Consider the following 27,083-nt stretch of genomic DNA (forward strand, 5'->3'; position numbering starts at 1 on the left):
TCCATAAGCTCCTTGGGGGCAATGATGTGTCTGCCTTGTCTGCTATATTCTCCCAAGTGCTCAGTTCAGGGCTCTCCACAGCGTAACCTAAATGCCGTTTATTGACTGACTCTGCTTAGTTTGCCGTCGAGCTTGAATTGAGTGAGACTTTTTATCAGCTCCCCCATGATTCTGGCAATTCTTCAAGTACCAGTGCGAATGGATTGTATCTCCAATCAGTCTGTCAGTAATATTTATACAGTGTGGAGAGTAGTGTATTGAGTGCTGAGGAAAGTACCAATACAACGGAGATGGTAGACTCCATGCCTACAAAAAGCTTACAATCTATGGTAGGGGGGGTGTGAGGAGACATTTCAAATCAATTAAGGATAGGGGAAATAGTAGAATATAAGAATGTTTTTGTGTAAGGGCCGTGGGGCTGGGGTAAATGTCCAAGAGCTTAAGGGGTACCCAGACGAGAGCAGAGTTGATGAAGGGGGCCTCTTGGAGGAGATGTGATTTTTGGGAGGGTTTGGAAGGTGGGGAGAGTGGCGGACTGTCAGATGTGAAGGGGGAGGGAGTTTCAGGCCCCAGGGAGAACACGAGCGAGGGGTCAACGGAGATATACAAGATTGAGGTATAGAGAGGCAGTTGGCATCAGAGGAGCGATGTGCGTGAGCTGGGTCAAAGTGGGGAGAGTCGTTTGAGTGTCTTAACGTCACACGTAAGATGTTTCCTTTGGATGCACAGGTGGATGGGCAGCTGTTCCCGCCGAGCCGTTGGGAGAACAGGACTGGTTACCAAGGGGTGATGGTTACCCAAGGGGCCACACAGCAGGCTCACGCTTTGGACAGGTCCTCTTTATTAAAGCCACCCACTGGCCCCATGTGCCTCCTGCCCATTCGCCCCCCAGAAGAGCCCTAACCTTCTTTCTCGGGCGTCAGCAGCTTCTCGGAATGCTCTTCTCCATCGCTCTAAAAAGCATGTTGCAAGGAAGAAATGAGATGATTTCCGAAGGTCTTGTCAGGGCTCCCTTCGGGATCTGTTTTTTGGTTCTGAAGAAGGGCGTGGGTAGTCAACTCAGGCTGGTTTTAAATTTTGTGACTGCATCAACAGCTGCCTGTTTGAAGGCAACTGAGACCTCAATCAGTTGAGTACTTAACTGTGTTCGGAGACCTGTCCTAAGCACTTGGGAAAGCGTAATAATAATAGAGTAGGTAGTTGTGACCCCCTAACCACAAGGAGCTTTCAGTCTAGAGGAGGAGACAGACATTGAAGCAGCATGGCCTAGTGGAAAGAGCACGGGCCCGAGAGGCAGAAGACCCGAGTTCTAATCCCAGCTCCACTACATGCCCACTGTGTGACCTTGGGCAAATCACTTAACTTCTCTGTGCCTCAGTTCACCTGTTCTCCCTCCCACTTAGTCTGTGAGCCCCAGGCGGGCCAGGGACGGTATCCAACCTAATTAAATCGAATCTACCCCAGTGCTTAGAACAGCATTTGCCACGTGGTAAGGGCTTAACAAATGCCATAAAAAAATAAATGGCAGAGCATAAGGATATGTACATAAGTGCTGTGGAGTATCAAAGTGTTTAAATGATAACGACCCAAGCGCACAGGTGTTGGGGAAGGAGGGACACTGTAGTGTGAGGAAATGAGTTGGTTAGAGAAGGTCTCTTGGAGGAAGTAGGATTTTAGTAGGACTTGGAAGATGAGGAGAGTGGTGGTCTAACAGATAGGAAGGGGGAGCAAGTTCCAAGCCAAAGGTGGGATGTGAACAAGGGGCCGGCAACGGGACAGATGAGATTGAGGTACAATGAGTAGGTTGGAGTTTGGGGAGCAAATTGTGCAGGCTGATCTGTAGTAGATTAGCAAGGTCGGGTAACCTCCGGAGAGGGAGAGAACCGATTGTCTTAAAGCCGAAGTTAAGGAGTTTCTGTTGATACAGAAATGAATGAGGGGCCACCGGAGATTCTCGAGGAGGGGAGTTACAGACTGAATGGTTTTTCAGAAAAATGATCTGGGCAGCAGAGTGAACTGTGGACAGAAGCGGCAGGAGACTGAAAGCAAGGAGGTCAACAGAGAGGCTGATGCAGTAGTCAAGGTGGGAAATAAATGCTTGGATCAACGTGGTAGCAGTTTGGATAGAGAGGAAAGGGTAGATTCTAGAGATGTGAAGGTAGAACCGACAGGATCCGGTGGCACGTTGAATGAGAGAGAGGAGTCGAGGAGGATGCCGAGGTTACCGGCTTGCGAGACAGGGAGGATATGGTGGTGTTATCTTAGATGATAGGAAAGTCGGGGTGGACAGGGTTTGGGTGAGGAGATGAGTTCTGTTTGGGAGGTGTCAATTTTAAGTTCTTGACGGGACAACGGAAGGAAATGTGAGACTGCAGAGAAGGTGAGAGGTCAGGGCTGGAGAGTAACCTCGGGACTCATCCATGTGGAGGTGGTAGTTGAAGTCGTGGGAGTGAATGAAGATGGAGACTGGAAGAGGACCCAGAACTGAGCCACGAGGGACTCCGACAGTAAGGGGGTGGGAGGCGGAGGAGGAGTCGGTGAAAGCGACTGAGAGGTAGCGGCCAGAAGAACCAGGAGCCAAAGTTAGATAATGTTTTCAGGAGAAGGGGGTGGTCCACAGTGTCAAAGGCCTCTGGTCTATGTCAGTGTTTAGAAAGGCTGATTCAAGAAATAATATCCAAATGGGTTGGTTCCATAAACAAAGTATGCAATCAAAATCCACATTTTGCAATTCAAGCTCCAGTCTGTAGTCTTTCCATCTCAGTGATATTGGTTTAGGGGATTTGGTCACTTCCTGTTTCTCCGTATTCTTATGGAATTGGCTGTTTTATTCCTGGAGATCTCACTTCCTGACTGTGGCCCTGAATGCTTTGGAACCCACTTAATCTCCCCAGATTCTTTATCATCACCTTTGGAGTTACTACCTTAACTCTTAATAACAAGATCTTGTTTAGAAGTCCCTATTCTTTCAAGGAACTCCACATACTTTGTGAACCCACCATTGCAATATTGCCCTCATCAACCTCATTCACTCATATCTGTGTTAATACAAGAACAAAACCTTTTTTTAAGAAAAGTTCATGTACTCCCAAAATACATGTTCAGGCACTCCTCACGATACAAAGATTTAGAAAACGTACATGACTGTAGCCTTAAGTTTTCCCACAGGCTTTGATGTTGTAATTTATGACCCATTCCAGGACCCCTGGAAAAACATGAAATTTCTTTGCAAGCTATGCAATAATAATAATAATGATAGTCATAATTAGTGCTTTCTGTGCCAAACGCTCTGTCGAGCACTGGGGTAGTTGTGTACAATCAGATGAGGCATAGTCCCCGTCCACGTGGATCTCACAACCCAAGAGGGAGCAAGAATAAATTGTTGTCCCCATTTTACAGGTGATAAAAGTGCGGCCCAGCAAAGTTGACTTGTCCAAGATCACACATCAGGCAAGTGGTAGAGCTGGGAATATTGTCATTGTTACTACTACTAATAATAATAGTTGCTAAGCGCTTACTGTGTATCAAGCACTGTACTAGGTGCTCAGGTAGATGCAAGATAATCAGGTTGGACACAGTCCCCGTCTCACATGGGACTCGGAGCCTAAGGGGGAGAGAGAACTGGTTTTGAATCCCTGTTTTATAGATGAGGAAACGGAGGCACTGAGAAGTTAGATGACTCGTCCAGGGCCACTCAGGCAAGCGGCTGGGCCTGGATTAGAACCCAGCTCTCCTGACTCCCAGCCCCATGCTGTTTCTCACTCTAATAATTCACACTCTATATATCATTATATGCTGTAATGATAAATGGTTCTTAGTGATTGTGTAGTCTTTATTCAAGTAATTCAAAGTGTACCATCACAACGTGAACATTCAGGCTCTTCCTGCCTCCGTGGTGGAACACGTTGAAATCTGCCCAGACCAATGATCACTGTCAGAAGATTATCACTTCCCCTTAGACTGTGAGCCCTATGTGGGGCAGGGACTCTGTCCACCCTGATTGTCCTGTTTCTACCGGCGCTTAGTACAGTGCTTAGCACAAAGCTCCAAGCCGGCAGGGATCGTGCTACCGAGTTTATTGCACTGTTGTCTCCCAAGCGCTTAATCCAGTGCTGTGCCTATAGTAAATGCTCAGTAGATACCGATGATCGATTAATGGACACGACCTCTTTTATATCACAAATTCTTTAAAAAGAAATCCACCAAAAGCTATAAAAAGACGAACAACAGACGCAGTGCCCTACCCCTGAGGCTATGCGATGACCCAGCCGTTCAGTAAGGAGGGGGAAAACGGGAGGGAATCAATTTTCCCGTGGTATTTGGACTGAATATCGGGGAAGAGGAAGCCACATCCCCGGGGTGCAAGCGCCGCAGGCGGTCACGACCCTAGTGTTTGCGTCTCGAAAATAATCAAAGGAAAAGAAAAAAACAGGATGAAAATTGAGGCCATCTGCCCAAGGTCGCAGGCTTGTTCGGGGACCCTGGAGGTTCGGGGTGGGGGGTGGGGTGTCCTTCTCAGTTTTCTTCATCGTTTGCGACAGCATCAGTAGCAGCAAGTGTGCCCATTCAGAGACTGAAAGCATTTCTGGCGTTATCTGTGTTGTGCTAGACAGTTAGCGCTGTTAGCAAGAAACCAATCCCTCCCTAGGTGTGGAGTCACACAGCGTCACTGTCTCTGTGCCCAGGGCCTGCTGGCAGAGCCTGAAATGAGTTTTGTGTAGATATCTGAGGCAGAAAGTGTGTGAGTTGGCAAGAGGAGAGCTCGTCCGCAGTACCGAAGTTTTGAGTTTCTCACAAAATTTTGACTGTTTTTCCTCTTATTAGAAGTGGTAAATGTTACGGGCGTGTGGTTGTGTGAGTATACGTTTGAGTAGCTGTTCTGGTTCGCTGTGAGAGCTGGGCTTGTGCTTTTGAGTTCTGCTCTTAAGAGTTTGTGTTCTGGGCCCTAAAGCCGGGAGGGGCATGTGCCTGGAGCCCCTTTGGAGTCCGGACGTGAGACTGAAATAATACCGCGGGGCTGGGAGGGTAGGGGGGAGTTGAGGGGATTAGTGTCACTCCCCTCACCTCCTGGACGAACTGACCGGCAGGTATGGCCAAGGACTTCTAGCAAAGTCAAAAATGACTTTTACTGTGGAGAAACAGCAGCATGAATAATAATAATAATAATAATGGCATTTATTAAGCACTTACTATGTGCAAAGCACTGTTCTAAGAGCTGGGGAGGTTATAAGGTGATCATGTCCCACTGGGGGCTTACAGTCTTCATCCCCACTTTACAGATGAGGTAACTGAGGCATGGAGAAGTTAGTGACTTGCCCAAAGTCACACAGCTGACAATTGGCGCAGCATTTAGTGACCCCGAGGTGGCCTTCCAGACAGCTGGTTGGGAGAACTGCACATCGCGAGCCCCTCAAGGGACAGGGTCCAAGTCGAATTCCCACTTGCGTGTTCTTTCTCGGTGCTCAGTACGGTGCCCTGAACACAGTAAGCTCTTAATAATCAATAAGCTCTTGATGCAGTAAGCTCTTAATACAGCCCTCTGGACTGCAAGCTTATTTTAGGCAGGGAAAGTGTTACATTGTTATATATTCAGTACAGTGCTCTGCACACAGTAAGTACTCAATAAATACGATTGACTGACAGTTAATAAATACTCTAACTCAGTCGTTCATCCAGTGATGTTTACTGAACGAATATTTTACCAGATACTACCTGATATCTCCTCTGGCGAGACTTGGAAAGACTGGGCTATTTCTTTAGAGTGGAGAGAGGGCAGAGGGGAGTAAAGGCCAGTTTAAGAAAGGCTGCTTTGTTTAGGGCACCATTTGAGAAGAAAGAGGAGTGGTGTGAATGGGCATGTTTGTTTCCCCTCAAGAGGCCTCAGGTAACTCTTGAATTTTTTTGAACTCTTAAAGAAGGTGGGCGTTCCAAATAATAACGGTCTCTAAGTCAGCACTTCAGAAATTAGAGAGGGTCATCTCAGAAGTAGGACTTGGTTGGAAAAAGAAGGCAAACCAGTTAAGCTAAAAGGGAAGTGGCGTTCTAAGTAGTTCAGGCTGTAAGGACGCTGCTCTAATTGAATTATCTTCAGCGCCTCACGTACAGGGTGATCCAGAAATCTAGGTCCACGAGGAAATGGATATTGAATCCTTAAAGTTTAGTCTTTGGAGTGTCGCCCCTGTACAATTTGGGAAATGAGAGTCCGGTGGCTGGGTTCACCAGTCAGGAGAAGATGTAGTGGCCTGCATTTTAAATACAAAATTAACTCTGTTCTGGTTTTTCCTTTGGGTCCGTAATTGTGAAACATCCTACTTTGTGGTTCTTCAAACTACACAGTTCAGATGATAATAGTAGTAGCAGTAGTAGTAGTGTTAAGTGTATTTATCAGGCACTGGTTATGGGCTAAATGTTGGGAAACACTACACAGAAGGGAATTAGACACAGTACCTGGCCCCCAGTCTTTAAAAATATACACGGGGAGAGGGGATTAGGGATAGACACACAAGGAGAGGTGAAACAAAATACCAAGACAACAAAAAGACACGGACCAGATATACAAAAGAAAAACCAAGCTCACCAAACGTGAGCGGTGATGGGTGGGTTCAGATTTCCCCCGTCATGTAATTGCAACAAACGTAATTGAGTTGTTTTGACTCGGTCTCGCAGCAGCGAGTCCATGGCTGAAAGTTGTGTGACCGATTTGCCATTCCAAATTGGCCGGAGGAGAAATCCATTCAAGCGTTTTTCACAGCAGTAATGGAAAAGGAGTCTGGGGTACCTTGGTGTGGATGTCAAATGAATAAAACCCAGTTTGTTTTCTACTGATGCTCCATAAATTGCTGGTGACCACAAGGTACGTGGATAAAGGGGAAGGGCAAATTAAGGATCTGGAGTGTAATTAATAGATGAAACCTGCTAAAGAGTAAGATCCCCTGGCAAGAGCTTTGTACTTCCTGGAAACAATGGAGACATGAATCGGCAGGGAGAAGTTGATGAGATGCGCAAAGATCACATCTACCAGCTCTGTTGCATCGACCTTTCCCAAGCGCTTAGTTCAGTGCTCTGCACACAGTAAGCGTCCAATAGAGACCGTTGACATTGAGCTGATTTCTAATCTAGATGATAGCCTTAATCAAGAAGAGCTATTTGACTGGACCATGAGTTTATTTAAATTGCCGGAGAAGTGTGCCAGGACCGTATTGCTGTTTGCATTAGGAATCTGACTGGAAAGCCGGTGTGAAATACTGCTGTCTGTCATCTCCCCAGATCAAGCGAGTTGCTTTTATATAACAAGTGCCGGTAATCATTATACAATTTAGGTCCTGGGGAACGGGTTAAAATTGGCTCACGCTGGGCTACTGAGCCCTGACCTACAGAAGTAATAGGTGATTTTCCACACAACGTGTAACGGTAGCTTTATGGCTACAATATTTTCCCGCACCAGTCCTCTCTCAGAGCGTGAGAAAGAGCAGAGCCCAGTGGAAAGAGCAAGGGTTTAAGAGGCAGAGACTTGGTTCTAATCCCAGCTCTGCCAGTTGCTTGCTGTGTGACTTTGGGCAAGTCACTTAACTTCTCTGCGCCTCAGTTTCTTCGGCTACAAAATGGAGATTCGATTCCTGTTTTCCCTCCTATTTAGACTGGGATCCCCATGTGGGACAGGGACTGTGTCCCATCTGATAAACCTGCAGCTACCCCAGTGCTTAGAACAGTACTTGACATATAGCAAGCACTTGACAAATGCCCTTAAAAAGAAGAGAGCATTTCAAAGAAACACTCTCCTTCTAAAGCTAGTGTTAGTCAAGGACACTCTGAACTCATGGAGATAAGGATGAGTTCCTTGCGAGAGCAGGGAATGCGTCTACCAAATCTGTTTCGTTTTACTCTGCTAAGTGCTTGGTACCAGTGGTCTGCACACAGGAAGCGCTCAGTAACTGCCATTGATTGAAATATTTTGCGTTTTAAAGATTACTTATAGCTCCATCAGGTTCGATCTTCTACATGAGGATAAATATCAGAGAAAAATCTCAGCTGTGGGGCCTTGCATCCTAAAGGCAAATAAAGAGTACTCAGAGATAATAAATAGGGCTAAAGTTCATATAAAACCATTGCTAGTTATTGTAGGTGAGGTGCTTCCTGGGAGAGATTGGTGGGTATTGAGGTAAATAATGGGTGGGCCAAGCATATAGATACCTGGAATAATGTCAGTTGATGCTCAGGGAATAATTAATAATGATATAAGGTGGACCCACAATAGATGGGAAGTCCCCATATGGGTTTGGGAAGTGAGAGGGAAGAGTTGAGATGGAAGATGAGGCCAGCGAAGTAATAATATTTTATTAAGTGCCTTCTGTGTACGCAGCACTACCAGAGTAAAAAATACATGAAAGAGGATTGGACCGGTCCCTGGCCCTCAAAATGCTCGCAAGAATAAAGAAGAATAAAGTGGGCATTTTGAGGAGGATTGTGGTGGGGGGAAGGAGAGACGCTAAGAAACGGCAATCCGGAAAGAAGATGATTACAGAGGTGGTGTAGTTTCTTTGCAGTTGCCACGTAGTTAGGTACGTTGAGGCGGGTGACGGGGCGGGGAGGGGGTTAAGTGGCTCTGAGGTGCAGGAAGGGGAAGCGTTGGAAGTGACCTCCCAGATGGGAGAAATAGGTGTGGTCCTTTTATGGAGGCCCTTGTTAAGCCCTGGGTGCCTGGTGATGGCGGGGGATTATGTCAAAACAGCTGCACCCGGCCTCTTTCAGAATTAATGAATAGGTCAGTCTCTCTGACTCGGTGACATTCCGCGTGTATTCTGGGGCCTCTGAATAAGGAGCCTCAAGGTTAGGCGTGATATTGCTTAAGGGGAAAGGGGCTTCCTTGGAACTGTGGAGTCCCTGGAGTTGCCAAACGGTCGTCCTCCGATGGTCCACCCCACCCCCACCCCCCGTCAGGTTCCATCGGCCACCTCTGTCACCATTTTCCATGGACACTGGAGCATGGCGCCGGGAAAGATCACGGGCGTCTGGGAGTCAGAAGGTCATGGGTTCTAATCCCGGCACCACCTCTTGTCTGCCGTGTGACCTTGGGCAAGGCACTTCACTTCTGGGCCTCAGTTATCGGTAAAACGGGAGTTGAGACTGTGAGCACCACATAGGACAGGGACCGTGTCCAACTGGATTTGCTTTTATCTACCTCAGCGCTTAGAACAGTGCCTGGCACGTAGTAAGCACTTAACAAATACCATCGTTATTCCCCAACCGGGGCTCGGGCGGTCCGATCTGGCTGATGGGACTTGTTCACTGCCCTCCACCGACCGTTCTCCCACGTGCAAACCAGCACACCTGCCGTTTCTGACTCCTGTTTGAAAAGCCTCCCTCAGAACGCCTCTCCTCCACAAAACCTTTCCGGGCTACTCAATCAATCAGTCAATCATATTTATTGAGCGCTTACTGTGTGCAGAGCACTATACTAAGCGCTTGGGAAGTACAAGTTGGCAACATATAGAGACAGTCCCTACCCAACAGTGGGCTTACAGTCTAGAAGACTCGTGCCGGTCTGCTCACCGCAGATTTTTGCATTCTCTGGCTACCAAAAGGGGAAAGCCAAGGGAAGCGATTCCTGTCGAGCCCTGTGGCCGCTTGGAGATCGCTGCCATTTCCAGAGAGACACTGCTCCTCCAGAGCCCTGAGCTGTTGCTCTCCTGTCATCCCTCAGGACGTGAAGTGTGTCCCAAGACTCCAGGGCAATGGGACTGAGGAAGTGGTAAGAGAAGCGGAATGGCAGCTGAGCCACGGCCTGAGGTTGGTGAACCAATCCATCAGTCAGTGGTATTTATTGAGCGCTTACTACAGGCAGAGCACCTTACTAGGCACTTGGGAGAGTACAGACTGTAAGCTCGTTGTGGTCAGGGGATGTCCGTTGGATTGTTGTACTCTCCCAAACACACAGTAAGCTCTCAGTAAATGCGATTGACCGACTGTCTTACGACAGAACAGTGTAACCGAGTTGGAGCCAGAGAGGAAGGGCCGGCCGGCCTTCCATCGCCCTTAAGCAATTCTGAGTTCTTTTGTACAAAGCAGTAGCTCCGGGTTTTGTCCTCCGGATTTGGATATATCCTTCTGTTTGTTCGCGTGGCTCTGCGGTGTGTGTTGTATTTAGCAACGCTGTGTTTGTCTCAGCTTCCTCCCTCCTTCCTTCGTCACTCCCCTCCACACAAAATACCGCGCTCTTAATACATCGGGGTGCTCTGACTCTAGATTATAGGGTGTATTGTTTGCCGCATTCCTGAGATTCTACATTATGCCATATTAGCAGGTGGGGATATACATTATAAATCAGGGATTGTGTCGGCCACTGACTGAGATCCCAACCCTGAACCCAGAGCTTAATAAATCCTGAAGACTTTCGACCTGTCGTCTCTCAGAGCTTTAGGCGCAGTGTTCCCAAGAGACCCCTGTTTCCCTGCTTTCGGTAATGAAAAGGAAATACCTTGGCGTGTCGCCTCTGCAGGTTACAGTGTCTGGTTGTCTGAAAAATGTCACCTCCCAATGTCCCAGTCAGGGAATGAGCTTGGGGCATTCCCAAGCTCGTTGAACCGTGGCAGTGGAGTTTAGCACTTTGCACAGGAGGCCCGTGAGCCTAGACGGGGTGATTTGGCGAGGTCTGGCGGAAAGAGCACGGCCCTGGGAGTCAGTGGGGAAGTCCTCACACCTAGGTGTGGTAAGGTCCGCCCAAGCCCCCTCCGACTGTGCCAAGACCGGGAATGCCTAGCCCCGAGTGGGATCTCTTAGTAGTTTTTCCGAGGCTGACCCTGGGGCACCGATCTTGGCTGTATCCCCCTGGGGGGGGTTAGCCAGGGTTCAGCTGAGTGGTTGCACCCCAGGATCAGTAAAGAGGGGCTCCGTGGCACTGCTCAGACTCCCCGGGGGGACGGGGTGGGGCGTTCTGTAAAGGACGAGGCTGGGCAGCAAGTAACAGGTAGACTTTTAATAATAAACCTGGCTCTGCTGTTGAGGGAAACTATTGCAAGGGCTTCACCTTCCAGCCCATTTTCCAGGGTATTTGGGGGAAACAAAGTGTACTGGGATCTGTACCCTTTAACCGCTTGCTTGCCACCCCTTAGCATTGGAAGCATCATCATAGTTTATTTTAATGTCTGTCTCGCCTTCTAGGTGTAAGCCCCCTGTGGGCAGGGAATGTCTACCAATTCTATTGTATTGTACTCTCCCAAGCGTATAGTACGGTGATCTACACACAGTAACTGCTCAGTAAATACCACTGATTAATGCTGTCGGGTCCTGGGTACTAATCCGCTTGTGGCTGAGGGACCTTGGGCTAGTCACTTAACTTCTGTGCCTCACTTCCCCCATCCGCAAAGCGGGAATCCAATACCCGTTCCTTCTCCTACATAGACTCTGAACCCCATTTAGGACCTGATGGTCGTCTACCTACCCCAGCGCTTAGTACGGGGCCCTGGCACACTGTAAGCGTTTAACAAATCCCACAATTATTATGGGAAAACCAGTTTTGGTGGGGGAGTCAGGAATAGATCCCAGTCCCCTTTCCCGTTCCCACCCCAAGAGTTTTCAAGCCAGAGGAGGCAGCTGCAGGCTTGGGAGTGTAATGTGTCCTAGGAGCCTGACTCGGGCTTATGAGGTTATAGTTAAAACACTTGATGGAATCCCGTTTTATTGCTGAAATAGAGAGCGAATGATCTTTTTTTGTGTAATAGATGGTGGACCCTGCCTTAGCAGAGATGGGGAAGAATCTTAATGAAGCAATGAGGATGCTTGAAGACAATCAGAGGTATGTGTGCACAACAGGAGTGGAAAGAACAGTAGTGGCCTTATAAACTTGTTGTTGAACATGTTGGGAAACTGGTGGGACAGGTTTCCCGCTGCTGAGTAAACATCCAGTGGTATCAGAGTTGGGTGGGGGGTCAACATTGAGGCCTGTCTCCTGTGGAGAGTGTTATGACAAAGATTTTTGAAAACATGAGGTTGGATGGACCATTTTTGACCGGATGCAAACGGGATCTGTGTCTTTAAAATGAAAAGATTTTGTTCAGTGTGTACTACCATTTATTTGAGCCCGCTAACAACCCTTTCTTCTTCTGTAGACCTCCAAGCCCTCCCTTAGAGAACAGAACTTTGATCATTTTACTTGGGCAAAATTTATCTTAGGTTTTTGTTTGGGTTTTTTTTTCCCCTTTGGTTCTATTTAACAACCTTAGTGGTGTTGACACTGGGAAAACTTCCCCAAACTTCCACTTGCATTTCCACGAGGCACTGGGAAATTAAATGTTACCAGAGATTTGATGCTCTGCAGCAGGTGAAAAACAAACGTTTGAAAACCTTTTTTACTTTCTGTCCATTAGAAGACCCGAGGAAGAAAATGAAAGGAAATATGTCCGGAAAGATATTCCAGGACCCCTCCAAGGCAGGTAAGTGGTAGCGGCGAATGCATTCTCACTCCGGCCTGGATCACGGTTTACTTCTGGTTTAAGAAGAGCATAAGGCAAGGTTGCATGATAATCATGGTAATTATTAAGTTCTTACTGTGTGCCTAGCACTGAGTCACTGTAAGATTGGGTATAGTCTCGGTTCCACACAGGGCTGACGGTCTAAAAGAACGAGAGAACAGGTATTTTATCTCTGTTTTACAGATGAGGTCACTGAGGCACAGAAAAGTTAAGTGACTTGTCCAAGATCACCAGGCCACACTGCATGAGTTGTTTTGTAAATGAAGCTACAGAAATATCGTTGGGTAATAACGAGGTGATGCTTCAAATCAGAAAGTCAAAGGAAACAGTCTCGGAAGCTCTACCGTTGCCCCCTTCACACGCCTCCGATCCGTTATGCTGTGTTAGTTTTTCACTGAAACTGGCTCTCCTGTTTGCCTAGTTTAGCCCAGCACTGAAACCTGGATATTTCCCCAAAAGTGTAAGCTCTGTGGACCTCTGTTTGAAAGTCAGTTTTGGAACAACATGCCCCTTCCCCATCGAAGGAGGTGTTCGAATCCGATCCGTTGGCAAGAAGAGGTAGCTTTCGACTGCCAAAGTCAATAGTACTTGAGTCTCTGTGCCAGTGGCGACAGAGGGGAGACCAGGATAATAAATAAGTGACATCAAGGGGACAGGGATATTTTGTTCAAGCCAACGTTTTCTAAACGTCAGGTTGCAAGCGTGGCCGTCTGAATTTTTTCAGACGGGGATAGAGGGCGGATGTGGAGCAGAGGCCCTGCTCAATATTCCTTCTGTTGAGGTGGTTTCACCTTTTATAGCCAGGAAGCTGGGTCTAAGTAAATAACACACCTCCCTTAAATTGCCCCTTGACCCCAGTGGGACTGCGTTAGAAGAGCGTGCAGAGGGAAATGAAGAAATAAAATGGGACAGGGTATGCCAGCAACTCTAAAACCCTCCCGCAGGAATCATTTGGCCCCGGTGATTCTTCTGTCCGTACCACATAAAAGAATGGTTGAGGGTTCTGTTTCTTGTTTTTCCCTAGACACCGACTCCTCGGTGGTCTCCCCAGAGGAGATATTTTTAAGCTATTTGATGTTTTTTGAACCTGCTGCGGAAGTGCTCGTGGGAAGTGGGCCCTCTCCCATTCATCACCCACGTCTGCAGCTTCTGTGGAGTTTGGGAAATGTGGAGACCCGTTGATTTTTGCTGGTGGGGGAATGATGTGTATACATTGCATCGCGTGTTTTTGCAGAGGCATCTCTTTGACATCATATTCATTCAGTCGTATTTAGTGAGCGCTTACTGTGTGCAGAGCACTGTACTAAGCGCTTGGGAAGTACAAGTTGGCAACATATAGAGATGGTCCCTACCCAACAGTGGGCTCACATATGTTCATACTCCTCAGTTTTAACCTAGAATGGTCACCGTGTAATAACAGGTTCTGTCTGAAAGAGAAGGTATTTCCTTCATCATCAGTCATCGTCATCTTCAGTGATATTTATTAAGCGGCTACTGTGTGCAGAGCACTGTATTAAGCACTCGGGAGAGTACAGTACAGTAGAGTTGGTAGATACGTTCCATGCCCACAAGGAGCTTAGAGTCTAGAGGGGGAAACGGACATCCTCATAAATGAAGCAGTGTGGCCTAGTGGCAAGGACACGGGCCTCGGAGTCAGAAAGACCTGGGTTCTAATTCTGGCTCCGCCGTTTGTCTGCTGTATGACCTTGGGCCAGTCATTTAGAGAAGCAGCGTGGCTCGGTGGAAAGAGCATGAGATTTGGAGTCAGGGTTCATGGATTCAAATCCCAGCTCTGCCAGTTGTCAGCTGTGTGACTTTGGGCAAGTCGCTTCACTTCTCTGTGCCTCAGTTACCTCATCTGTAAAATGGGGATTAAGATTGTGAGCCCCCCGTGGGACAACCTAATCACCTTGTAATCTCCCCAGTGCTTAGAACAGTGCTTTGCACATAGTAAGTGCTTAATAAATGCTATTATTATTTAACTTCTGGGCCTCAGTTACCTCATCTGTAAACTGGGGATTAAGAATGTGAGCCTCATGTGGGACATGGACTGTGTTCAACCTAATTAGCTTGTGTCTACCCCAGCGCTTAGTACAGTGCCTGGCACATAGTAAAGCGCTTAGCAAACCATTCATTCATTCAGTTGTATTTATTGGGTGCTTACTGTGTGCAGAGCCCTGTACTAAGCGCTTGGGAAGTACAAGTCGGCACATATAGAGGCGGTCCCTACCCAACAGTGGGCTCACAGTCTAGAAGGGGGAGACAGGCAACAAAACAAAACATGTAGGCAGGTGTCAAAATCGTCAGAACAGATACAAAAATCAATAAGTAAAGCTAATCAGTAATTTATAATCTTTGTAAAATTGTTTGTAAGTGCTGTGGTGCGAATATCAAATTCCCAAAAGTGTCAGATCGAAGTGCAAAGACAATGCAGAAGGAAGAGGGAGCTAGGGTAAAGAGAGCTTAATTCCTCAAAAGCTGATCTTCAGCAATTTAGGGAATCAGATGTTGATCGCCATAGACTTATTTTTTAAAAGAGACAAATGACCCAGCCATGAAACTCCTATATGAGCAGACTTGAATAAATCAGTCAGTATTAATTAAGCCCCTGTTGCGTGCCGAGCACTGCAGTAAGCACTTGGGAGATTACAATAAAATTAGGTGGCATGATACCAGCCTTCAAGGGACATACCATTTAGCAGGGGAAGACAGACATTAAGTATTTTTCAAATAGGAGGAAGTAAGAGAGCATATCAGATATGTGCCTAACTGCTTTGGGGAAGTTGTGAATACTTAGTGGTGAATGGTTCTAAAGTACTAAACTTGGAGCTGGGGGGGCTGTAAAGGCAAAGATTAGAGATGAATCACGGAAGGCGTCAGGGAGGAAATGGGATTTAGAAGGCTCTTGAAGGTGGGAGAGGCCTGGACTGCTGGATGTGAAAGAGGAGGGAATTCCGGGTGAGGAAGAGGGGGTGAGAAAGGGTCTGGTGATGGGAGAAATGAAGAGGCACAATGGGTAGCCTAGCTTGTCAGGGACGAAGAGTATAAACAAGGGGAACGGGAGAGCAGTGAAAATTAGTGGGATGGATGAAACTGTCTTAATCCGCTAAAGCCAGTGGTCAGGTGTGGAGACTTGATGTGGAGAGGAATTATCTCCCAGTGAATTTTGGGGACGGGTAGGGAGATGTGTGCTGGGTAGCAATTTTTAAAAAATGATCCGGGTAGCAAAGTGAAATATAGATTGGGGAGGCAGGGAGGTCAGAGAGGGTACTGGTCTGAAAATGCCAAAGACGACCGGGTTTCTCAGGGGACTGACTGCTGCCTGGTGTGTTTTCACTAAAACGGGAGTTTTGGACTCTTGCAGCATGAGGTTCAGGCTGGAAGCTTGTAAAGGGGTTTCCGCCTTGCTGTAATAATAATAATTTTGGTATCTGTTGAGCGCTTACTATGTGTCAGGCACTGTTCTGATCAGGTCAGGCGCAGCCCCTGTCCACACAGGGCTCACAGTCAAAATAGGAGGGAGAACAGGTATTGAATCCCCATTTTACTGATGAAGTAACTGAGATACGGAGAAGTTAAATGACTCGTTCTAGGTCACAGAGCAGGTACATGGTAAAATTGGGTTCTCTTGTTTCCAGGCCAGTGCTGTTATCACTGGGCCACGCTTCTCCTCTGTATTGCACGTTTTAAATTGAGAGCCTTGCGGTAGAAACTGTCCTTCCCCAATTAAGCCCTCTTTTCTCCAGCTCACTCTCCCTTCTGTGGCATCTATGCACCTATCTGTCACCTTTGAACATTTAATATTTGCCTCTACTCCACAGCGCGTATATGCCTATATTTGAATTATGTAATATGACTTATTTATTCATGTGGTTGTCTGTCTTCCCCTCCAGACTGTAAGCTTATCGTGGGCAGGGAACGTATCCGCTAATTCTGCTGTATTGTACTCTCTCAAGTGCTTAGTACTGTTCTCTGTAAGTGCTCAGTAAATACCATTGGCCGATTCGATGAAAAAACACGATGAGAAACTTTTTAAATAATTCTTGAAACTTGTATTGGCCTAGCAGATTTAACTGCTTTTGGACAAGACAATTTTCAGAGTTCGCCTCTATAATTCAAAACGTTGTCGTACAGAGCATGGGCTGAGTCTGAAAAAGACGCGTTCTGGGGCATCATCGTATCTTTTTCTTCATATTGCTTTTGATCACAGTGGGCTCTTCAGATGTGTGAACTCTCTCCCATGTTCTTTTCTCCTCCAGTGGTCAAGATATGGCAAGCATTCTCCAGCTAGTTCAGAACCTTATGCACGAAGAGGAAGACGAGGAGCCCCAGTGTTCTCGGTAAGGACAACCGATTTTCTCTTTGGAGTGGGGGAAAAAAACCTCTTTTATTCTTGATCTCTATAGACTGCAGAGTCAGGTTTTCTTAGACATTAAATTTAATTTTAGTGGTGGTTGTTAGAAAATCGCAACCTCGTCTTCTCGTAAGAATTGGGTGTTTTACCTGAAATGTTCTTGGCAAGTTATAGGGCGTGATTGATAGGTGAGAGGAGAGTATGATTCAAAAAAACCTGGACTGTAAATTAGGGAACTTTGGTGATTTGCTTTCTTAATCAAATTTCCCTAGAATTCACTGTAAAGCAATATTGGAAAGAACTTGCAGCAGGAAATTATACCTAGCCTAACCATTTCGTTGGATCTACTCGGCAATGATTGGAAATGTCCAAACTTTTAATCACTGGGGGGTTTTTGTAACTGAAAAAGTTTTTGAGTGGAAAATTGTACTCAGATTGTCAAATGCGTTGGCGAGTGCTAGTAGAATGTTTAATGAAAATGTTATCGCCTGTCTCGGTGCAGATTGCCCAGATGGGTAAGAGACTTACTAAGCACTCATTGTGTGCAGAGCACTGTTCTAAGCGCTGAGGAAGAATGCATGGGTGAGAATTAGACCTGATCCCTGGCCCTCAAGGAGCTCAACATCTGAAAAAGTGTGGGTGGGGTGGGAGGGTGACAGATTCATAGAGAAAGAAGAAACATAAACAGCATAAAAGACAAGAACAGGGATAATAGTAGTAGAAGTAACAGAATTAAACTCTTCCTGCGTGCAGAGCACTGTCCTAAGCGCCAGGAGAGATTCCGCAGATGGGAATTTAAACCCGGTCCCTCTCCCTCAGGGAGTTCACAGTTGAAGAATATAAGTGAGGGAGAAGGACCTGGAGGTAGATGCATCCATCAGTTAATCATTGGTATTTCCTGAGCACTTACTGTGTGCGCTGCACTCTACTAAGCGCTTAGTAGTCACATTGGGAGTGATGAAAACGATACAACGCTAAAACAGCATAAAAGACCAGGTCAGATGCCAGAATAAAACCCAAAATCAGCAGGGTGCTGTGGCTAGAGGAAAAGAATTTCAGACTCTTCGTGGCGCAGAGTCGAAGGCACCCCCATAGCCGCAGGTTTTCCCGAAGTTTTGTGGCGACCTTATGCTGTAAATGAATAAAAAAGTTTAAAAAAAAAAAGGTGTAGGGCACTGTGGCCCGAAGCGCTCTTCTGACAGCTCGAGGGTCCAGTCATCTCAGCGTGAGGCTGCTACTGCTGCCGCTGTGTCCTCTTAATCCATGGTATTTCTTGAGCACTTACTGTATGCAGGGCACCGAATTAAGTGCTCAGGAAAGGACAATACAACAGAATTCCCACCTGGTTACCGGCGAAGCAGCTCGGCTATCACCAGCAATGTGGTACCAGTGGAGCGCTTAACTATCCATTGAGTTGGGAGGCCGAGGCAAGTTCTGCCAATGCTCAGCCCTTCCCATTGGGTTGGAGCGAGACAGGTCAGGGTGGAGGTCTCAGGATGGGGCAGCGTGGCCTAGTGGGTAGAGCACGGGCCTGAGAGACCCAGCTCTGCCACTTGTCTGCCATCGAATCTTAGGCACGTCACTTCACTTCTCTGGGCCTCAGTGTCCTCAGCTGTAAAATGGGAATTAAGACTGCGAGCCCCATGTGAGCACATAGTAAACGCTTAACAAATATCACAATTATCATTATTATTATGAGGCGGTGAGGGTCCAGGACTTAGTATGGAATGGTAGTCTGTTCTGGGTAGTCTTCCCCTCCCCAGTTGCTTAGCGCTTCTCAGCTTTCTGGGTTTTTAGGTGACAGTTCTGCTTTCAGTTCCGTAGGATGGAACAACTCTCTCTGGAACTCCCTAGGAGAGTTCTTTACTGTCCGAACTGAAATCCTGCTCCGAAGAGCTGAGGCGGCCGCTTGACTGTGTAGTGGCTACGTCCTAACGTCGTTTCTCTGATTTTACAGGCTCCAGAATGTGGGAGAACAAGGTCACATGGCTTTGTTGGGACATAGTTTGGCGGCTTACATTTCCGTGTTGGACAGGGAAAGGTTGAGAAAACTTACAACTAGGATTCTTTCAGATACCACTTTATGGCTTTGCCGGCTGTTCAGGTAAGAGCGAGTGCAATATGAAACTCGGTCGGAGAAGCCTCCTTCTTCATCCTCCCGCTACATACTGTCCCTGAAAGCTGTCCGCTTTAAGAAGGAAAATAATAATGAACTGCATGGTTTTTGCTACTCGTTTATATATAGATTTTTATACCTTGGTAAAACTGTGCTATACTCTGGTAAGGAGAGTAAAAATCCCTTAGTGATATATGAAGTGTCTCTTATGAAATAAATGTGTTTCCAGTGAGAGTGTACTGACTGATAACGAATTTATGTTGACCCTCTGCAATATGATTTCTATCCCTTCCTCTGAAACTGCCCCTCCTAAAGTCATCAGAGACCACCTTCTTGGCAAATCCAACGGCTTCTACTCCGGCCTGATCCTCCTCAATCTCTCAGCTGCTTTCGGCTTTGTGGACCAACACAGAACCTTCTCCTGGTTCTCCTCCCGTCTCTCTGGCCGCTCCCTCTCAGACTCTTTCACGGGCTTCTCCCCTGCCTTCCACCCGCTAACTGTGGGAGTCCCTCCAGGTTCAGATCTGGGTCACCTTCTGTTTTCCGTCCACACTCACTCCCTTGGAGAACCCATTTGCTACCATCGTTTCAACGGCCATCTCTACTCAGATGATTCCCAAGTCTTCCTCTCTACTCCCAACCTCTCTCCTCTTCCTCAGTCTTGCATTTCCTTCTGCCCTCAGGGCATCTCTATGTGCACGTCCTGCTGACTCTTCGAAACGGAACTCACCTTCCGGCCTAACTCTGTCCTCCATCAGACTTTCCTATTACTATGGACAGCACCGCTCTCCTCCCTGTCTCAAAAGCCCATAACCTTGGCTCCTCTCTCTCATTCAAGCCGCATATGCAACCCGATACTAAATCATCGGTTCTACCTCCACAACAACCCTAAAATCCACCCTTTGGTCTCCTAGTAAACTGCTGCTCTGCTGGTCCAAGCATTTATCATATCCAGTCACCTCGCTGACCTCCCTGCCTCCTGTGTCTCCCCGCTCTAGTCCCTACTTCACTGTGCCAGTGGCTTCCCATCCACGTCTGCATTGAACAGAAGTTCCTTACGGTCGACTTTAAGACACTCAAGTGAGCTCCCTGCCTCCTCCCTTACTTGGCGGATCTCCTACTGAAGCCCAGTTTGCACACTCTGCTCCTCTAACGCCGACCTCTAATCACTGTTCATCCATCTCATCTGCCTCCGTCCACATCCTCCCTCTGGCATGGAACTCCCTCCCCTTTGGTTTTCCGACAGACCAACGTTCCCCATCTTAAAAATCCTACTGAAAAATGACGTCTCCAAGAGGCCTTCCCTGACTAAGCCCTCAATTCCCCGCTTCATGTTACCTCTGCACATGGGTCTGTACTCCTTAAGCATTTTGGTATCCTCAACCCCACTGTATTTATGTGTACTCTCCCAAGCAGTTAGAACAGTGCTTCTAAGTGTATAGGAAGTGGTCAGTAAATAGCACTGATTGATATCCATCTCTAATTTATCTTAATGTCTGTCTCCCCTTCTAATCTGTCAGCGCCTTGTGGGCAGGCATCTTGTCTACCTATTGTAGCCTTCCAAGCACTTAGTATAGTGCTCTTCAATCGGTTATATTTTTTGAGCGCTTACTCTGCAGAGAGCACTGTACTAAGCACTAGGGAGAGTACAATATAGCAGAGTAGGTCGGCACATTCCCTGCCCGCAAGGAGCTGACAGACTAGCGGGGAGACAGACGATAAAATAAATTACGGGTATGTACATAAGTGCCGTGGGGCTGAGGATGGGGGGGACAAAAGGATCAGGGGCGATTCAGAAGAGGCAGAATGTGGGGACGGGGTCGACGGCAAGATAGATGAGTTGGAGGTCCGGTGAGCACTCAGTAAATGGCACGGATTAATTTGATACAGCAGTATCGGGCACCTACGTGACTCCCATCTGCTGGTCGAATACATGAGCAGTGTGCTGTTTGCCTAGGAAAGGATCTCTGGCGAGCAAGCAGTTCCCAAACTTCTCGTGTGCCGGTTATGTAACCCAGCCCTGTAACTCCATCCCTCCCCTCCTCCCCAAGTGATGAGGCAAGGAACAATCCTAAAAAAAATACGATCAAGGAAGCCGAAGCCGGTTAACTCAGGAGGCGGTTAGGATGGTTTCATTGGAGCCACCTATGGCATCGGGACCCAACTCTGCTTTTTATCCCTAGCTATCAGTCCCCTGGCACTCACTGCTGTGAGGAGCAAACTGGATTCCCTTCCCTCCCTCTCCCCCACCACCCCGGGCCACAGGAGACTTGCGTCTCTGCTCATTCCTGCCACTGCCATACTGTCGGGGGTATGGATGATGGGTTAATGGAATTGGGGGTTCAATTTGCCCTTCCTTTAAAAACAATCCCATAATCCCAGCTGACAGAAGACTAGGGAGAGGGAACTGTGGCCTTCCTCCCTGTCAGCCATAAAGGCCCTGAGAGAATTGTTTCTGGAATGAGAAGATTCAGTTGGGAAGTGTAATGGGAAATGGAGAACACCGGGTGTTTTGTCATTTGGAACCGAACCTGGGATCTTTTGTCTTGCAGGTATGAAAATGGCTCTGCGTATTACCATGAAGATGATCGTGAGGGTCTCCTAAAAATCTGTAGGCTTGTCATTCATTCCCACTTTGAAGACTACTCGATGGAAGGATTTAACGTGTTGTATCACAAGCAGCCTGTTATATATATTAGTGTTGCAGCTAGGCCCGGGCTGGGCCAATACCTCTGTAACCAGGTAAGAGAGCTTGAGTGTTTGTTCTGTGAACTGGTATTGATTTAATGCCTCCCCTCCTAATTACCTCATTAAATGAGGACCCACCCTGATACAGGTTAGGAAGACAAACCTGATGGGGGGCTTAAATGAGGACCCACCCTGATACGGGTTAGGAAGACAAACCTGATGGGGGGCTTTGGGTAAGGAAGACAGGGATGCAAAGGTGTTCTTCTGGATTCTGGTGGCTAAAGAGCCCGGATAGTTTTCTCTGCGTCAGGGAGACTGCTCCACACCAGCCTACAGGAGTCCCCCCGCCTTGTGTGCCATCCCATGGTGGGAGGTTTCTTCGGTTAGTCGGTCAGTGGTATTTATTGAGCACTTACTGTATACAGAGCACTGTAATAATAATAATAATAATGATGGCATGTATTAAGTGCTGACTATGTGCCAAGCACTGTTCTAAGCGCTGGGGAGGTAACAAGGTGATCAGGTTGTCCCACGGGGGACTCGCAGTCTTCATCCCCGTTTTACAGATGAGGTAACTGGGGCGCAGAGAAGTGAAGTGACTTGCCCAGAGTCACACAGCTGACAGTTGGCAAAGCCGGGATTTGAACCCATGACCTCTGACTGCAAAGCCCGGGCTCTTTCCGCTGAGCCACGCTGCTGCTGCTGTACTAAGCGCTTGGGAGATTACGTTATCACAGTAAACAGATACATTTCCTGCTCTCAACGAGCTTACGGTCCAGAGGGGGAGACGGACAGTAATATAAAAAAAATTAATTACAGATATGTATTTGTGTCTTGTGGCTGGGAAGGGGGGATGAATACAGGGAGCAAGTCAGGGTGACGCAGAAGGGAGTGTGAAGAGAGGAAAAGAGGGCTTAGTCAGAGAAGGCGTCGTGGAAGAGGTGTCCGTTCAGTAAGGCTCTGAGCTGGAAAGGCCCAGGGCTTTCTAGTGAGCCCGGGCTTTGGAGCCAGAGGTCACGGGTTTGAATCCCGGCTCCTCCACATGTCTGCTGCGTGACCTCGGGCAAGTCACTTAACTTCTCTGCGCCTCGGTTCCCTTATCTGTAAAATGGGGGTGAAGACTGGGAGCCCCACGTGGGACAACCTGATCACCTTGTATCCCCCCCAGCGCTTAGAACAGTGCTCTGCACACAGTAAGCGCTTAACAAATGCCATGATTATTATTATTACGATTCTGGTCCAGTCAGTGTGGACAGTAAGGATTGCTGGCCCGCTTCAGAGCGTGACTGCCAGGAACTCAGCCCTCAAGCAAGGGTGTTGGTGCTGCAGACTGCCCGCATGTGAAACAAAGGCCATTGATTTCACGCTCTCCAAGCGTTGAGCCTGGGTCGGGCCCCGGAATAAAGCCAGTCCTCAAGCCTGCCCGCCAGATGGGCAGTAACGGGCAGGGAACGTGTCCGCTAATTCTATCGTAGTCTGTCAGTCATTCGTATTTACTGAGCGCTTGGGAGAGTACGACAGAACAATATAACAGGCACGGTCCCTGCTCACAAAGAGCTTACGGTCTAGAGGGGGAGGCAGATGTTAATATAAATAAAATTAACAGAGTTGTTCGTTTGTGTTGTGGGGCTGCAGGGCGATGAATAAAGGGAGCAAGTCAAGGCAGCGCAGAAGGGAGTGGGAGAAGGGGAAAGGAGGGCTTAGTCAGGGAAGGCCTCTTGGAGGAGATGGGCCTTCAATAATTATACCCTCCCAAGCTCTTAGTACAGTGCTCTGTGCATAGTAAGCACTCAGTAAATACTACTGACTGGTTGTCGTCGGCAAACCAGTTATAAGAAGCGTAATGGCATGAAGGAGTCCCTTTAATCTTTCGTTTTCAATCCGACCAAGGAGGTAACCACAACCCAGAACAGTGTCCCGCAACTGAGTAGCCTTTCAGAACCTGTGCAGACCAGCACAGAACAAGAGGAGGGCAAAACCAATAACTTGGCCAAGCCTCCGTTAGGCCAGAGCGACGGGAGAGCAGCATTCTGGTGAAATACACCCTTTTATCCAAATGTGCATTTCTAGCTACTCTATAGAAGGCTCTGTTGTCTTCCGATGTCATGCCCGTGGACGTGGGGAAGAATTAGGGGCCTTTTGAGGCATTTGTGTCGGCTGCTGCTGCGGGCGTATTTTTCGAAGAGTCTAGACTTGTGGGACGGCTCCGGCTGTTGGGTAGGGACCGTCTCTATATGTTGCCAATTGTAATTCCCAAGCGCTTAGTACACTGCTGTGCACACAGTAAGCGCTCAATAAATACAATTGAGTGAATGACTGCTGGGGTTGTAAGTCTTCGGTGTCGATACGAGGAGCTCACCCATTGTCAGTTTTCAATCTCAGGATACGTTTCTCATCTTTCTAGCTACGGAAGGCTCCCGGGGCGGAAAGGCTTTTGCCGAGCAGAACCGTGGCACTCTCCAAGCTCTTAGTCCCCTTGTAGCCGAGGATCTCTTGGGTGAATAGTTGATATCAGTAGTAAGACAAGTATCCCTGACTCCACGTCGTTTAAATGAGGAATTTCTCTTGGCAGCTCGGCCTCGCCCTGTCCTGTTTGTGTCACGTACCCTGTAATACCATGTTTGGATCCCAGCATCAGATGGTGAGTGCAAGTCATCTTGGGCTATTTTATTTCACAGACCAATCCTCGGTCCCATGCCATATAACCTCGCCCCGCCCCCCAGAGATTTTTCAGGGGTCTGTAGGCTTGTCATTTTGACCTCAACCGTTCCCTAGTTTCTCAGGGTATTGTCATAATCGGAATCATTCAACCTGTGGACTCTCAGCGCTTCCCTCCCTATAATCGTAACTCCGAACTATGGGTATTTGGAGGTAGTGGGTCTCTCAGCCTGGGAAAGCTGCTTCTCTGGGCCTCTGGACTCTTTCGCATCCATCTCTTTCTGTTTAATAACCGTCGCTCCAGGTCCCATCAGACCCTCAATCCAAGCCAAGCTTCCCTTTGAAAATGTTTTTCTGTTGAAATAGTGACACCCTCCAATTGAGCTTGCTGAAGAGCACCAAAGAAAATCAAGTGTTGTATCTTTATTATGATCTTGAGGGTGGATTCTGCTGGTATTTAGATATGTGAATTGAACGACGACTCTGCTGACAGGAACTAGGGTAGAAAACTATTCCCCCAAATGATATTAGTAAATAGTGTTGGATAAATACAATTTGTTGTCCTCTGCGTGGATATCCTGCCAGCATCTCAGGCTCAGTATGCCCCAACCCAACACGTCACATTCCCTCTGCCTGACTCTCCCCTCTGTAATCGACGCCCCATCATCTTTCCGCCTCTCAGCCTGCAACCTTGGGCTTATCCCAGACTCCTCCCTCTCTTTCATCCGTCCGTATTTCAGTGTCACGAAATCCTTTTGGGTCTTCCTCCACGGTATATCCAGGATCCACCCTGTCTCTACCCGAAAGGCTAGAATGCTGATCTGAGCCACTTTTCACACACTTGACAACCGCATCATCCTTTCTGCTGATCTCCCTCTCTCCAGTCCATACTTCACACTGCGGCCCAGATGATTTTTCTAATATATCAATCTGTGCACATCTCGCCATTCCTGAAATATCTCCAGTGGTGGCCCATTCTTCTTCTCATCACGCAGAAACTCCTGAACGCTGACTTTAAGTCGCTCCGTCAGCTGTTCTCCCTCCTACTTACCCTCTCTCTCCTCCCACTGCACCCCAACTCACATGCTTTGTTCCTCTCAAGTCAACCTATTTACTGTGCCTCGTTCTTCTTTCTCCAGTCCTCGGCTTCTCGCTCACCCATTCACTCACTTGTATTTATTAAGGGCTTACTATGTGCAAAGCACTGTAGTAAGCACTTGGGAAAATACAGTGCAACAGTAAAGAGTGACGATCCCTAGACACAACAAGCTCACATTTCCTCTCCACTGCCTACAACTCTTTCTCCCCTGGCATCCGTCAGGCAACTTCTCCTCCAACTTCCAAGCCTTTGAAAATCCGATTTCCTCCAGGAGGCCTCCCCCGATTCATTTCTAATCTCCCAACTGTATGATGATGATAATGACGGCATTGATTAAGCGCTTACTATGTGCAAAGCACTGTTCTAAAGCGCTGGGGAGGTTACAAGATGATCAGGTTGCCCCATGGGGGGCTCACAGTCTCAACCCCCATTTTACAGATGAGGGAACTGAGGCCCAGAGAAGTGAAGTGACTTGCCCAGAGTCACACAGCTGACAATTGGGATTTGAACCCATGACCTCTGACTGCAAAGCCCGGGCTCTTTCCACTGAGCTACGCTGCTTCCAATCCCCCCCCACCAGCACTTTCTCACCACAAAAGCACTGAAGTACACAACCCCGCCTAGCAGTCCTGTACGTATCAACCCACCAGTGGTATTTATTGAGTGCTCAGTGTCCGCAGAGCACTGTACTAAGTGCTTGGGACCGTACAACAGAGTTGGTAGACGTGCTCCCTGCCCACAGCGAGCGTACAGTCTAGGCTGTACAGTCTTTCAGCCATATGGTTTACTTCCTTCTTCCCGTCCGTCATTGACTGTAGTGTCCGTCTCCCTTGCTAAATTGCAAAATCCTTGAGGGCAGCGTTCTTGTCGACTAATTATCTTATACCGTCCCAAGTGATTAGTACAGTGCTCTGCATGAGATAGGCACTGCGTCGACGATGGACAGGAAGAAGAAAGTAAACTATATGGCTGTTGATTCCTTGCTACTCCCAGAAATAGCTAAATTAATTTTTTCTTCTAAATGCCTAATTCACACACCGTCTGGTATTTGCCGATTTCTTCAGTATATCTCCGAGGAAAGCTGTTTCGTTCCTGCTTTTAATCCCCCGATTTTGAAAAACCGAGCAACAGCCAAGTCCTGATAGAGAGAGCATTAAAAATTCAATCAAGGGATCGGCTTTGAGGTGCCGTCACCTGCTACTTTTAGAAACCGCTGTTCTCATTCGACAGAAACAAAATCTGTGCTCTCTGCCTCACGTTTGTAATTTGCATTTCATATCTTCCTGGTGACAGGATGTTGCATTATTGGACCGGCTGATTAAAGAGGATACCGAGAGAGGAAAGCTGCCTTTGTTGCTCGTTGCAAATGCTGGTAGGTGATTTGTGCCTGAAGCTTCAATCTGAGATAATATAAGGGTAAATAAAGGTTTGCTAGCTGGTGAGGAGTCCTGAAAAGCCCGCAGAAGTTCGAGCTAATGATTACCTTTAGGGTAACAGCTAATAATCGGTATCAGAACCTTTTTTTTTTTTTTCAGATGATCAGAATTCTTTTCATCTTGCTTGTTGGGAAGCTAAAATAAAACTGCAACTCCGGTGCAGAGACAGTAGAGGATAAATTTAGAATTCTTCATGTTTTATTCACGGAGCGTAGATGTGGCTTTAGAACCGTTGAAAAGTAGTTTCTCAAAAGATTTGGGCTTT

General features: G+C 47.5%; 1 protein-coding gene across 3 annotated transcripts in view; it reads left to right on the forward strand.

Moving 5' to 3' along the window:
* The window catches only part of PDXDC1 (pyridoxal dependent decarboxylase domain containing 1), a 62,252-nt gene that overhangs the window by 16,153 nt on the left and 19,016 nt on the right, over window positions 1-27,083 (forward strand). For 2 of the 3 annotated variants that reach the window (XM_038762480.1, XM_038762479.1), the window contains exons 2-8: window positions 11,718-11,791; window positions 12,363-12,428; window positions 16,727-16,807; window positions 18,779-18,925; window positions 21,490-21,679; window positions 24,198-24,266; window positions 26,676-26,754. In XM_038762480.1, coding sequence (XP_038618408.1) covers window positions 11,718-11,791; window positions 12,363-12,428; window positions 16,727-16,807; window positions 18,779-18,925; window positions 21,490-21,679; window positions 24,198-24,266; window positions 26,676-26,754 — 706 coding nt within the window. Of the gene's footprint in view, window positions 1-9,729; window positions 9,749-11,717; window positions 11,792-12,362; window positions 12,429-16,726; window positions 16,808-18,778; window positions 18,926-21,489; window positions 21,680-24,197; window positions 24,267-26,675; window positions 26,755-27,083 lie in introns of those variants that run through there. The other variant, XM_038762481.1, reaches the window with a different exon arrangement.

The sequence above is a fragment of the Tachyglossus aculeatus genome, chromosome 21 (assembly GCF_015852505.1).
Source record: "Tachyglossus aculeatus isolate mTacAcu1 chromosome 21, mTacAcu1.pri, whole genome shotgun sequence".
NCBI classification, from domain to species: Eukaryota; Metazoa; Chordata; class Mammalia; order Monotremata; family Tachyglossidae; genus Tachyglossus; species Tachyglossus aculeatus.